Raw genomic sequence first — 17,103 nt, 5'->3', positions numbered from 1 at the left:
CAAGCTCTGGATAACCGTTCAGATGTTTAGACTTGACAACATATTATATACTTAAGCGCATTAATTAATTACCCTTATTGAAATAATATCGTAATTATATAATATATTGATGCACAATATTATGAAACCGTCATCGTGCGGGTAATTTAGGGTATACAGGTATATAACTTGCATTGGTATTAAATAGGTATTTACATTTTATATCTTTATAAAAACTTGTCAAAGAATTAAGAAGTGTTTTTTGTTTCCATCCTCGAAAGTTCAAAATCCGTTGTATTCTTTTGCGTTATAAAAGAAGTCAATCGCAAAAAAACTACGAAATACGTTTGTTTTTTGTTATTTTTTGTTTCATCGTTTCTCCGAGCGCGTTCCGTCTCGTTTCGCCGACGATGGCTATACGACGACGCCATTTTTATAACGATTTTCTTGCGTGTTTAATAGGTACCTATGTATTATAGTATATATATATATATATTATTATAATACCAACTATTTGACGGGATGGGAAGAGCATCTCGTCCCAAATGAACCGTATACAGCTTGCAATGGCGGACTCGCAAATGCGATTTTCCTGTCGTCGTTGTCGTGTTTTTTTGTTTTGTTTAATATTCGATTTTCACGCTTACCCGATTTGCTCGCACACAAATGACATTTTCTGCAGCAGCATCAACGTCTGCAATATGTGTCGTAAACGCGGTTGTTCTCAATAAAAGACGAAAGACAAAAAAAATAATCGCTTCGAATCGAGTCTGGTTTATATAGATTACATATTAAAGAATATAAAAGATTTGTATTGGGAGAAGCACAATATATAGCGACGACCGCTATATACATTTAATAGGTAACCCATCTTATGTACCTATATTTGTATCTTGTATGATGTGTCGACGCTTATGCGATCGCGCGTCTAATCCTTGCTCCGATAGTGATTTATAACCGATTGTCAAACTTTTCCCATGTATATATTCCATCGCCAACGCCGACGGTCGAAAAATCAACAAATGAAAAATGCGTTTTATCACTACACGACGACGTCTAGACACACCACCGCGGACGATAATTAATTATCTCTCGCGAGAGTGAGTGTACGAAATATTTCGTGTAGGTCTCGCGCCGTAATCATCATATAATATGTTTAATATTATAAATAATAACATAATATAATATGTTATATATTACGTACATATAGTGTTTAATCCCGTAACCTCGAAAATTAAACGAAAGTCTCTTTATTTTATTCAAATTTAGTAATGAGTTGTAGGCGTATATATTATATAGGCAATGAATGTTCAATGTGTGTAATATATACAACAAAATTCGCGTTTATGCATTGGAAAACATAGCGCGAGCGCGGAAATAGATAGATTGTTACTTCCCGAGTGGTATACAATATATAAGCACGAATGAAACGAATATCTATGAAATATATTCTTCGATAAATGATGCGCACTATTATATCGTTTAGAGTGTTCTTATTCGCGCGGTTCCGATGAATATTCCATTTCTATAAATTACGATTCGTGACTCAAAATACAGGTTATATACCTATTTGTATAACCACGTATGGTATACCTATATATATGTATATATGTGGGAATACATTATATATTATTTTTATTCGCACACGAGTATCATGCACGTGAGTACGTCGGATGAGACGTGATTGGCGACGGCGCGATAGGACGGCGTTCAAAATATAATATTATATTAAATAATAATAATAATAGTAATAATAATGATAATAATAATAATAATATACGCTCGCGGTGTAACGACGACGGACGAGATGACCTCAGTGACGGCGGCGGCGGCCGGTTCTTTTGCGTCTGACGGGCGACGTCGAAATCGCGAAACGCCCCGCGGGCTATACGTCGCCGCCGCACGCCGCCACCGCTGCTATACACTGCAGCCGACGGCACACAGAGGAGTCGTGCGGCGGCCGCTCTCAGCGGGGGGCCCGTTTGCCTTTTTACCGCGTCGCCGCGGGGGGAACTATGCCGTCGACGCCGCCGACACGACCCTCCGCCGCTCAGCCCTGGGACGGTACGCACCTCCCTCCAACGCCGCACGACCGATGTCCCTATGTAATATACAATGGGTACAACACGTGATATATTAGAGACACTGCAGCAATATATATATATAATACATAATAAAAATAATAATATACGATACGATTGTATCGGCCAAAACCAAGTGGTATATTATATTATTGTTATTTAATATAATATATTATATGGTGTCGGTCGCCGAGATTTTTAGACGCTAAACGTCTCCGAATTAGTACACTGATGCGCAATACTCACACACGTCACAAGATATACCGTGCTCGGTGATATCTTTAACCTGCAGCTCAACCTGAACTTCCTTAAATCTATACATACCTATTTAGGATTGCAGATTGTATTTTAATAAATATTATGACATACATCTAAATAGGTCCTGCGTATCATTATACTTTAAAATATAGGCTTATACCTATAATAGGATATTGTGGGTACCTACATATATATAATATGTTTTATATTTATAATAATATTGATACATTATAGGTACCTTCCTATATATAGTGCTGTAGTGTTATCGCGTTATTGTTTTTTCTTCTTCTATTCTTTATTCACGCGTATATATTATATTCCCAGACACGCGTTACGGCCGGGCTGAAGGAATCGTAAATCGGCTTCGGGCTAAAGAGATGATAAAAAAAAATTACACTACGTGACGTCCGCGGCGTAAATTAGACGACGCGCGCGGGTAGGAAAAAAAGTAAAATAAAATAATAACGACGATAAACAATGACATGTCTTCGGGCACGAGTGATTTAGTGGCCGCGTCGTCGTTAGATATATATGCGATGTTATTTTTTTTATATACCTACTTTTTATTTTTTATAATTATTATTCCGTCCGCGATATAACGGGCTCTGGTGAAGGTGTGAAACGGCGGACGCCCGAGAAGTTTTATGGATATAATACAGCCGCATAAACGACCTGAACGCATTCACACACACAAACACACACACAAGTGTGAGCTCAGCACGCGTACCGTGCCGACACTTAACGAATCCAATTAGGCTACGATATAGTCGCGTGGTATGCGACGGGTGCGAGCGACATTGATCACTACGCGCGTTTCGCAGACCAAAGAAATAAGTTTCGACATAAATCCTGTGGTTTTCAATGTAATGATATAATATACATGGGTACCTATTTTATTATTATTGTTGCACCACGTCCTCGATGATGCTCGATGCATTTTGAACGGCGTGATTTCCTCCGTAGGTACATAATAATATTGTATATATTGTGATGCTGCTTCAGTCGTAAAATTAATTACTCAACTCGACCGTTCTCGCCGAATCTAAATTCGATTGGAAACCATAATAGAAGGAAAAAAAGCAATACACCAAAGTGCCAAACGCATATTATAATAAGCGTGCCTAAATATATAATATAACGAGTGTATTACATTATAGTATTGCAGTATGGTTATTTCAAGCAGTTGACTGACGTGGCATATCGTAAATATTCGTAAAAGATTGCGTGTGCAGTCCGTGTCTTTTTTTTTAAATACTACGGCACAGCCGTATAACATACTTGTATTTCAAATACGTGAAGTTCCGTTGAAATTAGAATGAAGGATCGAAGAGAGTGAGAGAGGCAGAGAAAAGGAGAGGGACCAGAATTGAAAAAAAGTTGTAATTCATAAGCGTTATGTGTATTTTTCACACGTTCTCGACGTTCGAACCAAACAGGCTGGCGGCGGATCGTAAACTTGACGTTTCGATGGCTCGAAACAAATCTGACGTCTGTTCGGGACACGGTGATAATGTCATTATATTTCATGTATATATATATATATACGATTTACATCTTGTGTGCTTGTATAGGTGCGTACGGGAGCGTTTCAAGGGGACCGACAGAGAAGTTAGGAAAAAATAATAATAATAAAATAAAAAATTATGAATATATCGTACATATGTATAATATGTATATATATTATATAAAAAGAAAAAAAATCATAAAAGAACCGAACACCTAAGACGGGTCGTAAAAATTGACAGGTATTCTGGTGGTTTTCTGGTCACTTTTTTTTCAACGTCCCTCGAGCATAAATTATGTAAAAAATTCGTGTTATATGTAAATATGAGCGCCTGCGATCGTTTTGACGGGCCAAAGACTCCGGTCGGTCTGGGCTGATCATAAAAAAAAATCCTTCAAAACTATATATTTATATGCATAATATCCTTTATACCGAACTGTGACTTGGGCGTATAATACTATACATAACGCCGAAAACCTACTCGGTTATTATACAGCAGCTTGTAAAATAACCCGAAAAGACAGTAATGACCCAGCTCCCAGTATTTTACACATTTATTATTGTATATAATATATATATATATATATTCGTTTTTTATTTTACGATTGTTACATTATATTATTTTTTTTACCTAGCTAATTTACCGTACAAAAACTTCCGAAAGAAACGATTTTATGCGGTGTAGGTATATATTATTATTATTATAATATTATATGAATGTGCACACACGTGTATATCTATATAATATTATATATGCGCGGTGCAACAAAAAGACCGTAACTTTTTATTCTTTTCAACGTCCCTTATTATTACGACATACCGCCGCCGACTCTAGACGATAAAAATTCGCGTTCGTTTTCGCGCGATTCTATAATTACGATTCGTATAATGTGCATGTTTCGCGTAAAGTTTTTGGAATAAAATCAAACGATTCAATAACAAATGAAAATCGATCGTACAATATAGTATAGGATAGTGGTCTGGTTTTCGATTTTTATACCTAAACAATAATTTGTGTATACATACGACAACGCCAGCAATGTCACGTATTACATGCTTACACAATTTTAGCGTCCGTACACGTATGGAATTTCAAATTAAAATCAGATCGCTTCATGAAATATCCTTTAAATATTATTATATATAATATTGGTAATATGTGCAGTGTTTCAAATATCTGTGATAGGACGTATCACACGCGTGGATCATAAAGCCTTTTGCGTGATGTGCGTACGTAATATTTTATAATATATACGTATACGCAATAATATAATATCATATATGTACGTATATAGATCCACCGCGAGGGACGAGAGCAAAAGGGCCGGAACGCGCGATTGAATTCGTGATGGGATTTTTGTCATCGATACACTCCCCTCCCCCCCATCTATCACATATACCCTTCTCCTTTTCCTTCTATCTGTTGACCACATTGTTTGAACAGGATACTAACCACCACCAACACCACCAGCAGTATTAGTATATATATCATATATTATGTATACATTTGTGTGTGTGTGTTTGTATATGCCGAGTATTTGTATACGTGTGTGCTTATACATAATATACATATTATATATATATATATGCGTATGTATGTTATTATATCTCTGGAATTGTGAGCCGGCAATATGCGCTCACGTTCCTATCATCCCCATTGGCAGACGCGGCTTTAATGCTATACACCGCGAGCGCGGCTACACGGCAGCATCAGCGTGGTCCTCGGGCGCGCGCGCGTGCAGTACGCCCCGCGGGCGCGAATGGGTAATCGAGTTTGATTCCTGAACAAATATTGTCGTAAGCCCTTCTCCGCGCGCGCACCCGTTCTTCCCGCGCGTTGTTTCCATCTCGTCGCGTCCTTCTCCGGCATCACCATCCCCGAACCTATTCCACCCAAACCCCGCCACTATCTGCCCCTCGACAATAACCAATCGCACCACAGTCAACCTAGAGGGATATATATGTATTGTATACCTACCCAGAACGCGCTTCAGAGTTGCACCCTCCGAGCGACGTGTATACATATTGTATATAATATACATATACACATCGTGCGCCGTGTGTACACAATGCTGTTGTGTGTGTGTGTGTATTATTCGCCAAGCTCTGACGCCTCCGCCTCTGGATATTTATACTTGTTTGTTCGAATCGTCTACCAATTATATATACTATACTTTTTAACAAAACGTGCGTCGACCCGTGTTTTTCTTACCCCTTTTTTTGTTTTCTTTTTTTCCGCCTCTGCGCGTCGTGTCTATTTGTGGTATTTTATATATACTGTTTCGTTCTCACGCGTCACCAACGCGTGATGCGTGTGTATACAATATATAATATTATAAATACTCGTCCACCAACCCTTCCCCCTCTCCCATCTGCAGACCCTCGGCACGCAACACATAATCTGTTTGCAGTTATTCAACACAATAAAATACAAAATGTTAAATAAACACACGTATTACAATTTACAAATATAATATTACATTTAAGTATTGTTACTTGTTTACATCGTGTGTGATGATAGATATCTAACCGATCGGTTTTTACGCTCGTTTTTCAGGTATCGACTCGTTGACGTACTCGGGATCGGAAGACGAAGATGACGACGAGACCACCTCGAACAGCATATCGTCAACCAAACACCATCTCATCACAGGGCTCCACGGATCGGGCGGCCCCGGTTCGATACTGCCACCGACTACACCAGAAGCCAACAACAACTCGCTGTCGGCCGGTGACCTGCAAGCCCCTCACTCGGGCTTAGACCTCAAAGAAGATTCCGAGGACCAAGGTAAGCGGCCATTTCCCAAAATATATATGTATATGCGAACAAGCATTATTATTGCGGGTTGTGAGTTTGTGACAAATATAATACTCATTAATATTCGTATTTTTCCGATAAAGGTTCTTTGGATGGCGACCCAGAGACCAGGGATAGCCAAACGGAGAATAAATCACCGGACGATGGGAATTCCGGGTCCAAGAGACGGGGGCCCAGGACTACTATTAAGGCCAAACAACTAGAAATACTTAAGACAGCCTTTTCGCAAACGCCCAAACCTACCAGGCACATCCGCGAACAATTAGCCAAAGAGACCAGCCTACCCATGAGGGTCATTCAGGTAGATATACTTTAAAGTTGTTAAAATATTCATAGCAGCATATTATATTATAGTTTATACTATAATATAATACCGATTCGCTGCGTGGCTTTGTATACGCAGTGTATATAGTTTGACGTTTTTACATATTATATTATATTTATATATGCGTATGTGAACACGTGCTTTTTCGGCACACACGCCGCGATAATGCATTTAAAACGACTGCGCGTGTCAAAGATGTATATTATTACACATTATATAGGTACCTATATACACCGTATGGATACGGACGATATGGTACGGTACGGACGGACGAAAGTCGTAAATTCACTTCTCTAAATTAACTGTCACTATAATACGCGCAACGCCCGTGCAGTGCGACGCAGCGATTCGTATTTATATGTATTTGTTTCGGGATGGTGCCGATAAAAAATATATATATATATATATTCTCCGAAAGGTTATAATAATAATTTACCAAGTGCATCATCACGCGTTTCAAATATTTTCCAGCGTCTTGTGCATATTACAAATCTAACGCATTTGTCCTATATCGCAAGCGTCATAAATATTATATACAGATACATTCGTATATACTATATCAGTTTTGGTATACTTTAGCTAAAATAATAATAATAATAATAATAGTTATTATTATATATGCTTTGAATTAACGCATGCGAGACGCGCCACCGATGCCCATGATATAATATAAAGAAAACGACAAGCGCCAGATTTTTGACACGTCGACGCCGACGGTAATGGACTTTGATGACATTTTGATAAACCGAGTAAAACGACTCGTTCCGAGGCGTTTAATGAACGTTTATTCTGCCGCAATCCACGATGATATTATGTATATATACTTACTGGGCGCATCGAGTCTCCTCTATATTATGTATATTTATATAGGCACAACTGTAGATTAACACGTATATAGTCGGCGGCAATGCGTTCCGCGTCGGATCCCTCGTCAAAAAACCGTGCGATTTTAATTATTTTTCGTCTCTACTCTTTTTTTTTCCTTATATTTTTTCCCTCCTTCCCTGACCATTGCTTTGTTTATGATTCTCACGTTTGCTCCGGTCGGAAGGCTAACGACTTTATTTATATACAAATATATATATACATTGCGCTCGGTATTATACATTATATAATACCTATATATATATTTTTTTCCTCATAATATATACCCGCGCACCGCCAATACAAATTACGAACAGAATAACAAATTATACAGTACATATAAATAACAAATACACATATATATTATTATTTAAACATGAGTTTATATGTTCATATCTATAATGTACAAAACGCGAAATAACCTTATGGAAATTCACATAATTTTTCGTACCTCACACAATAAGGTTTTTTTCCTTTCCACAATATATACACTCACGCGAACTCGTGTAGGTATAATCAAATATGATGATAATTTATAAATACGCGATGATTGATAATATAATTTAATAAAAGAGAATTTTAATATTTATAAATGCACGCGTCATATTATATATTTATAATATATAAGTACCAGCTACTTATGGAATTGTGTAAGTTCTATTTTTGAATATTCTTATATTATCTTAAACCAAAGAAAACTATAAAAGATAAAAAATAAAAATAAAGTCTTTTGATATTCGTACTTACCTGCAGCAAGAATTCCTGTGAATTTTCAGGCATCTGTGAGTGGCAAAAAATGTACGTTTAATTGTTTTCTCTTCGCGTACTTTTGCAATTGTTATATTTACCATAAGCACAATATGTAGACAAAGCGTACCTATATAATATAATATATTATATTTCATATGATTTTGCATGTGGTATGGCGTTTATCATGTGGTTTTTCTATGCCCTGTGGTCAACAAAGAGTGTTTTCATCTTTACGAGCTGCGGTCATTATCGCGCGTGTGCTTGCGCATAAGAAAACGACGACGTGTGTACTTGATTGTTTTTTTCTTTTTGTCTCTCGATCGGTTTTAACCACAGTCAGGGAGGTCCAGCAGTGAGTGACGGTGGTTTCTCGGCACTGGACCAGGGTTGTGGTCGGTCTACGAAAAAAAAAAATCCCAGAGACTTTAGTGAGGTCACACACAACGTGCACGCGCTTTTATTTCATTTTTTCCACTAGTCTTTACGATCGGCCATCAATCAATGTTTAACGCGCCTTTCCCCGCTCCGAAACCAAAAGAAAATCATTAAAAATACATTAGGTAGAAATTGAGTCTTCTGTTTTTATTTTTATTTCTCTCTCGCTGTAGTGTATCGAAAAACGTTTTACCTAATGACGAATATTACCGATCGTTAAAAAAAAATGTTACATTGTCGTTTCAGACTGCAGGATTATTTATTGAAGAAAATTTACTAACATTATTTTTGACGAAAACTCCCTCAGTAAAAAAGTTTATTCGATTTAATTTTTATAAAAATAATACCGTAATTCTTCGTTGTATGATTTAACAGAAAACATGTCATATATATTATAATGTATATAACTTATACGTATATAGGTGCGTGGTAATATAGGCGATTTGATATTGTTTATTGTAATGCAATGCACGCGGCGTGAATAATAAATTATACACAAACGTTATTTATTATTATTTATCAAATATTACGAATTATGATAGTCAAATAGTGTTCGATAGAACAAATTACCACTATGGAAAAAGAGTGTGTATATAAACCGGTTTTCAATAAATTTGTTGTTTCTTTTCACGCTGCATCACGGAACAGTTGGCATTGTTTAATAGCACATAGTTATCCATCGAAAATGATAGCGATTTTTTATGAATAAACATAATATTGTTGTATAACACCTGTGGCTGCTGCAGTTGTATAGGTCATAGGACTCGAAAACGGCCATCGATGATCGATATCACCCAATTTACATAATATTTACGTTTTCGATTGTTTCTGCAGGTATGGTTCCAGAACAAGAGGAGCAAAGAGCGGCGGCTAAAACAGCTGACGTCCATGGGCCGAGGGCCATTTTACGGTGGTGCGCGGAAAATGCGAGGGTTTCCGTTGAACATGAGCCCTGGATCATTGGACGACCAGCAACCAGGTTTCCCGTATTTCGCTGGATCAGCCGAAGTCAAATTTGAGTTCGGTTACGGGCCTGGATCGTTCCACCCTGACTTCTTCGGTCATCACGGCGGTCCGCATGGTGGTGGCGGACCCGGAGGACCCTTCGGACATCCAGGTAAATATCACCTTTATTATGGTATTACTATACTATTTTTCTAAATTTAAAACATTCAAGTATCGCATAACATTTATCTATTTAACTACACAACTGGCATAAATCTTCATAGAACAGTGAGACAATGATATAACATAGTGGAAATAAACAATAAAGGGGAAATTGAGTTTATTGGATGACAAGGAAATTTAAGATTTATTTTGGAAATGAGAGAGGTTAGAATCGACCCGAACATCAATAATTAATTTACGCAAAAATACCAAAATCCAAATTAACTACATGTAGTTTTCTATCCGCTAGAGAAGCTTCTAGACTTGTATAGCGTCTTTACTTCTTCTTTATGCCTATTACTGGACTGGGAGAATATTCCAATATCGACTGTATAAAAGCGTATAGTACACAGTTGTAAAAGAACCAGAAACCTTGAATTAGTTGAATTATATATCATACCACCATCATATGATATAGAGACGTTTTTAGGACATTTTATTATTTTAAGAAACTGTCAACATTCGTTTCAACTATAATTAGACGAGAAAGACAAATTATTTAATTAAATAAAACGATTAACGTGTGCTTTAACGAAAAATCCAATTACATTCAGTACAAATGTTGCATACAACGATGTAAGGTGTAAAAATACTTCTGAAACCGCCTTATAATTAACTTCGAAAACATGTATACTAAACGTTTAATTAGTATGTACGATGACACTGTGTACATGAGCAACGCGCTAGACTTTAATAATATTTCTGAAAAATACAAAAACGCAAATGGTCAAATTTTAATATTATTTTATCGTTGTCTTCGAATCCGATGACTGTCGGAAATGCACGTCCGGTAATAATTACGTGGTTACCCATCCGTAAAACCACAACCACGCAAAAATAATATGCTATTCAGACGAACGATATATAATAATAATAATATTGTTATGCATAGATTATATTATTTAGTGGTTTTGACCACGGACGATGTATTTATATAGGGAACAAAAACAAACTTCTATACAACACGACCTCTCAGCAGGAGCAATAAGACGATGTTGTGTTGTTGACGTTGGACACGCGCTTACATAATGTTATGCGATATTATAATATTAAACAGATTATGCGCATACGCACGCATGTAACTCTTTTTTGCATTTGTAAAACAATATGTTCGCTAACCTCCTCCCTTCTTGTTTGTCTTTTTATAGGTGGTATGGATTCTAACCCGATGTCTGGAATGGGACCCGACTACCCGGGCATGGGCCAAGATGCTCCGCCCGGCTTCATTGCGCAGCAACAGCAGGCAAACGACCAGCAGCTCGTGTCACAAAGGCCGGGCAGTCCGTCAGAATTCATGGGCTCCCAAGGCAAGTAAATTTAAAAATAACATATTTTATTCATTCGTGGTTTTTTATTTTCATACAAAAAGTCTCGTAAACAAATGCTCTTTGTACAAATTTGCACACTATTCTCTTGTGGCGTTATAGTATAATACATAGTAGGTACGTACTTAATATGCTTACCACACTATTGACAAATTACTCAATCATCATTCCATGCGTATAAAACAATTATTATTGTAGTTTTTACAAACAAGTAGCTATGTATGTAAATCTCATAAACGAATCATTCATAATATATTGTATTATACAAAAATTGTAGGTGACACATTTTCTACAATATATTATGACCTCTGTAAGTACTAAGTATACTTGGGTATAACGTTAAAATGAATCGAAAACACTTAGACATTCATATATTGTGAGTATATATAAAGGGATTTTATAACGTAAAATACATTCTTAGAAATTATTTATACAATTTAAAACCTATACCTATTGCAGTAAAATATAGATTTTATTATCGTATAGTAATATTTATCTCCAAATATTATTCATAAAATTATACAATGGTCGTATAAACATACATTTTATGACTTTCATAGTATATTATTAGAATAATCATATTAGGCCTGGAAGATTACAATGCAAAGAAAATTGTTTATAAAGCTTATATACAACTGGTATAGAATAAAAATAAGCGTTCGTTCAAAAATGGTTCGTTTATTTTATTATTAGTATTGTTACCACTTATACATAATATACATATATATATATATATATATATATATATATATATATATATATATATATATTATAATATGTTTTTATGTATATTAAATGCAGACTCCGTACAAAATCGAACAAACAAACAAAACAAGTTAAACTTCTCTATATATAATAATTTTACGTCAGTGTGTTTATGCACAGTGGACTTGCCAATTATATAAAATATATAAATCGATGACATCCGTTATTGTGATGCATCTATATACACTTAATAGGTAGTCTGAAAATGCGTGTTCAGAATATCATAGAGAATATTTACATAATATATATAATTACAAATCATATAATTACATTTTTTTCTTTAAACTGTTATGCGAGCAAAAATCTAAATAACATTTATGTATAATGTGCGCATATTTTGTTCTTTTCACAGGTGGTAGTAGCAGTGGGTTTTCAGACGCACCAAACTTACAGAACGAAGGTATCGTCTGGTGAGATAATGTATTTATGTACATCGATCGCAATCGTCTCCACAGATGTATGCCCTAACACTCACAATATAATATTTAAGAATGTTGTTCTGTCAAACGGAGGTAAAATTAATAGAACCGTGCCATAATGTTATTATTATTATTATTATTATTATTATTATTATATATCACTATATTATATTATTATAGCGCAAAACATCTTTACGCATAATAACTAAAAATTAGAAAAAAAAAATTAAAATCGAGCACCGCAATACCTACATGTTATTATATTTTTTTCGAAAATAAAATGTTATTATGTATAAAAATAGAGAATATTTATAACTTGTGTAACGGATTTAAAATATACATAAACGTTTAACATTATTTCGTGCATAAAAAATATGTGTATATACATAAAGCGAGTGTAGGCATATAACGCAGTATTTTGTAGGTTAGAGTAAATTTATATTGTAAAAAATTTTGCTTTTTCGGTGTACATAGAGAATATGTAAAAAAAATCTTCCGAGTCGGGCAAGGTTTTTTTCCTCGATAAATACTAATACATCTGTCGTAATTTTGGTCGCATGGAAATCTGCAGCGGTCACAAGTTTTTTGATTAAAATTTATAAAGTGTAAACGGCTAGATGTATCCTAGAATATAAATAATATGCATTTATGTATGTATATTTATATGATATAACACACCTCTAACTATTTATAATATTTACGATTATTTGTATGCCCCGTGTGTTTCGTGTCCTAAAAGTCCCAAAAATCGTAAACTATTACGTGGACGTGAATATTATATATTATATTATAGAGAAAAGTCCCTTATGTCTGTGAACGGTTTTCACAGAAAACCGTGTATTATTATTATTATTATTATTATTATTATGAAAAATTAGATTTACGATAAAAAATGTTATTGTTTTACTATTGTCCCAAAGTTGAAAATATTTTTTCTTTTTTTTTTTTTGTTGTTATTGTATACGTTCCCTATGATCATCAAACCTGTCTATTGTAAAAAAAAAAAATAATAATAATATATATAACTCTGTTGTCATTATCACATCAAAAACTGACGTTTATTTATTGTCTTTCCCTTTCATAACAAAAAAAAAGTATCTGGAGTACAATGTTTGTCCTCGGACTTGCAAAACGCGTTTAAACACGATACCAGTTATGTCAAATACGATACCGGCTACGATATCCTGGTTGGCAGCGGCGGCGTAATTATGTCGTTTATAATAATAATATCATACTATATATATACCTATAGTATGTTAATAATTTTACGTTATGAGCCGTAGACGTGTCGTTGCGAGTGTCCCAACTTCAATCATCGGCGGCCAAACGTCATTATGTACACGCAAGAATAGTATACGTATACGCACACCCACACACGCACACACACACACCGCGTAAACACGTAATGTATAATATGATATAATATAATGAAGTTTCGAAAACAATCGGTTGTGGTGTATATACGTGTATGTATAATATAAATCGAGGAGTCCACGACCCCACCGACAAGGAGGGTCGGAAAAGTCCAAAAAAATAAAAACCATTATTCGATTGTAATCGAATTATATATTATGTGCGGAATTGACTGGATGCTTCCTCCGCTGCCGCGGTTGCCGTTTGATGGCCTTACGGTGAGTGAATGCACGCGCGCGCGTGTGTGTGAGTAGTGTATTCAAGCGCGCGCACGCTCTTTATTTGCCGTCGCCGCCGGGCGGGGTTAGAGGGCGTCAAGTGCCCCCGCCACCGCCCGTCCCCTCGATAATAACCGTAATTATGGTCAATTTGTGTAAATAAATAATTGCCCGAAAACCCCGCAGGGACACACGCTGTAGTGTACCTATATATTTATATTATTTCTTCGTAAATATATGTACGACACTAATGTAATTGATTATGCTTGTGTGCGTGAGACACCATACGTGCGTGTGTGTGCATTTGTGACAAGTCGTTGTCTATCGCACATAATAGAAAATAAAATAAAATGTATAATACACAGTAGCTCTGCACCGGTGACATTTTTCTTCTACCCAAAAATATATTATTCTACAGTCATTATTTTTTTTTTCGCTAAACCATATTATACGTACTCGTCCGTCAAAAAAACGTTCTTCTATTGCGTGCGACAGTATCTACCTGCATATTATTAATATTATACTATTACATAAAAAATATAATAGTATACACTATACATGCATTTGCGAGTGCATTTATAAGCACGCGTGATACCGTTGCATCTGCCCACGAATGACAATATATTTTGTTATATTAAATAGTTAAATATAATAATAAAATAATCTCAATGGGATGTTTTTATGCGACCTACTGCGATATAGCGGCGTATATAGGTACCTAATATACCATCACTTTTTTTTTCATTTCAACGATTATTAGGTATAATATTTTCTTTTTGTACCTTCAACGTTCTGGTTGAAATTAAATATCCATAGATACTCGATATATTTTCACCTTTTAAGCGGCGCTAGAAATCAAAATAGTAAAAACTGTATACGGACTACCCTGGTGTATTCTTAATAATTTCTTTTGAATCCGGTAGGAAATTCGACTATATGTCTGTGTTTGCAACACTCCAAATCGAGAACATTTATAGAGTAAAATTCGTGCAGCACGTATAGCTAGTGCAGTGTGCGGGTCGGGTGCAGCAATCTATCACGTGAATTCACGCTAAAGGTGCGTACGCGCCAACATATTGCTGTGTCATCCTGCCATACGTGAATGACTACGGAAGTGAATCGATGTGACGACGTCGACGGCTATATAATATGATGACAATACCGCCGCTGCTATGTCGATGTTTATACAGATGTTACAATACACTTCATTTGTTTTGGGTTCATCAAAAAGTCGAATAATTATAATAGTAATAATAATAATAATAATAATAGCAAAAACGTCCAAGCCTCCAAGGTAAGAAATCATGCTTTTATTCTTATTATTATAATGAATGATGATGTATAATATACAACATCATCAATTGTATTGATGTCGAAGAGCTGGTTATTATTTTCCGGGGCTGCTGCAGAGACAACGTTTTTTGAAAATCATGCGACGAGAAAACGATATATAAAGTGTGTATATTCAATATATACGATATACATACAATATATTTACATACCTAGGTAACTTGTTCCTTGTACGCAGGTTTCGTGGTATAAACCTAGGTATATGCATAATAGCTTTGCGGTGATATTACTCATTGTTACGATGTGTTTTTAGCTTCGTGTTATTATAGAATTGGCCCATTTCCATTGTCCATTGTTGGCGGCCACGCGATATATTGCAAACGACTTGACTGCGCAATACAATATGTTTCGAACAAAACGCTTTGGTAATTATTTTCATTTCATATAAAATAATATTTATATTATTTTCTTCGCCACTCGTATTACCTACTCTTATAGGCAAGGCTGGGCATTAACGCGTTAATAAGTTAAAGTTAAGTTAAAAATTTAAGTTAATTTAACTTTTTAACTTAATAAGTTATTTTTTTTTTATGTTTACTAACTTAATTAATAACTTTAGGAGCTTTTGAATTAACTTTTAATTAACTTGAGTTAATTTTACATTTAAACAAGTTAAGTTAATTTAATTTAATTTTGTGAACTATTGTAGGAATACAAATTGCTGGTATAGGTACACATTTTATAAGGTTATAAGTATATGCTAACAAAATGTGTAGGTACTGTTAGCTTTTGCACACATAAAAAAGTAATAGTTCATTGGTCTAATAACATGAAAAATTTTAGGTACCGATTATTTTAATTTTATCTATAAGCAAACAAGAAACTTTTTTTAACTTAACTTGAGTTAAAAAGTTAATATTAAATTTTGGTTAACTCTTAACTTAATTCAATTGATGGAACATTTTGAATTAACTTTTAACAATTAACTTGATTTAGATTTTAATTTAACTTAACTTAACTGAGTTAAAAAAAATCATTAACTTGCCCACCCTTGCTTATAGGCACTGTATACGTCTTACAATAAGTAATACTGTCGTCTGTCATGTAGAATTATAATATGCCATATCGATTTTCATTACAAGTGTTTATGTTTGTAGCTTTTATCTGCGTGTAATAGATCCAATACTTATTCATACTCATACATTATTTGACAATCGGCAATCTCAATTCACAACTAAATAATTTAATGTCAATAATATTGAAAAAGTCATTTTTTTTTAAATGCATTCTTTATTAATGATATAATTTATGAGTTTTGACGAACTGGTTTTATTTTATAGTTGAATTGTGTTGTGATTTTCAGTGAAGATAGATTATTAACTTTTTTCGATGAATTGTGGAATAGATATAGTGGGATGATACTATTATAATACGAGTTCTAGTCTCTATATTCCGTTTATTTAATTCAATGTATTTTTAATAAAATATTTAG

At 34.9% G+C, this 17,103-nt stretch overlaps 1 protein-coding gene across 1 annotated transcript in view; it reads left to right on the top strand.

The window, feature by feature from the left end:
• Lim1 (LIM homeobox 1) overlaps positions 1 to 13,741 on the top strand; it is a 40,650-nt gene extending 26,909 nt beyond the window's left edge. The window contains exons 4-8 of the mRNA XM_015518143.2: positions 6,380 to 6,610; positions 6,724 to 6,941; positions 9,849 to 10,131; positions 11,330 to 11,488; positions 12,624 to 13,741. Of these exons, the coding sequence (XP_015373629.1) occupies positions 6,380 to 6,610; positions 6,724 to 6,941; positions 9,849 to 10,131; positions 11,330 to 11,488; positions 12,624 to 12,685 (953 nt within the window). The 3' untranslated portion in view covers positions 12,686 to 13,741. The remainder of the gene's footprint in view (positions 1 to 6,379; positions 6,611 to 6,723; positions 6,942 to 9,848; positions 10,132 to 11,329; positions 11,489 to 12,623) is intronic.
• The last annotated feature ends 3,362 nt before the right edge of the window (positions 13,742 to 17,103 follow it).

The sequence above is a fragment of the Diuraphis noxia genome, unplaced genomic scaffold, assembly GCF_037042655.1.
Source record: "Diuraphis noxia isolate RWA-SAM2 unplaced genomic scaffold, SU_Dnox_SAM2 contig0004, whole genome shotgun sequence".
Lineage (NCBI taxonomy): Eukaryota > Metazoa > Arthropoda > Insecta > Hemiptera > Aphididae > Diuraphis > Diuraphis noxia.
The sequence above is the reverse complement of the archived record's forward strand: the minus strand, read 5'-3'. Positions and strand labels throughout refer to the sequence as shown.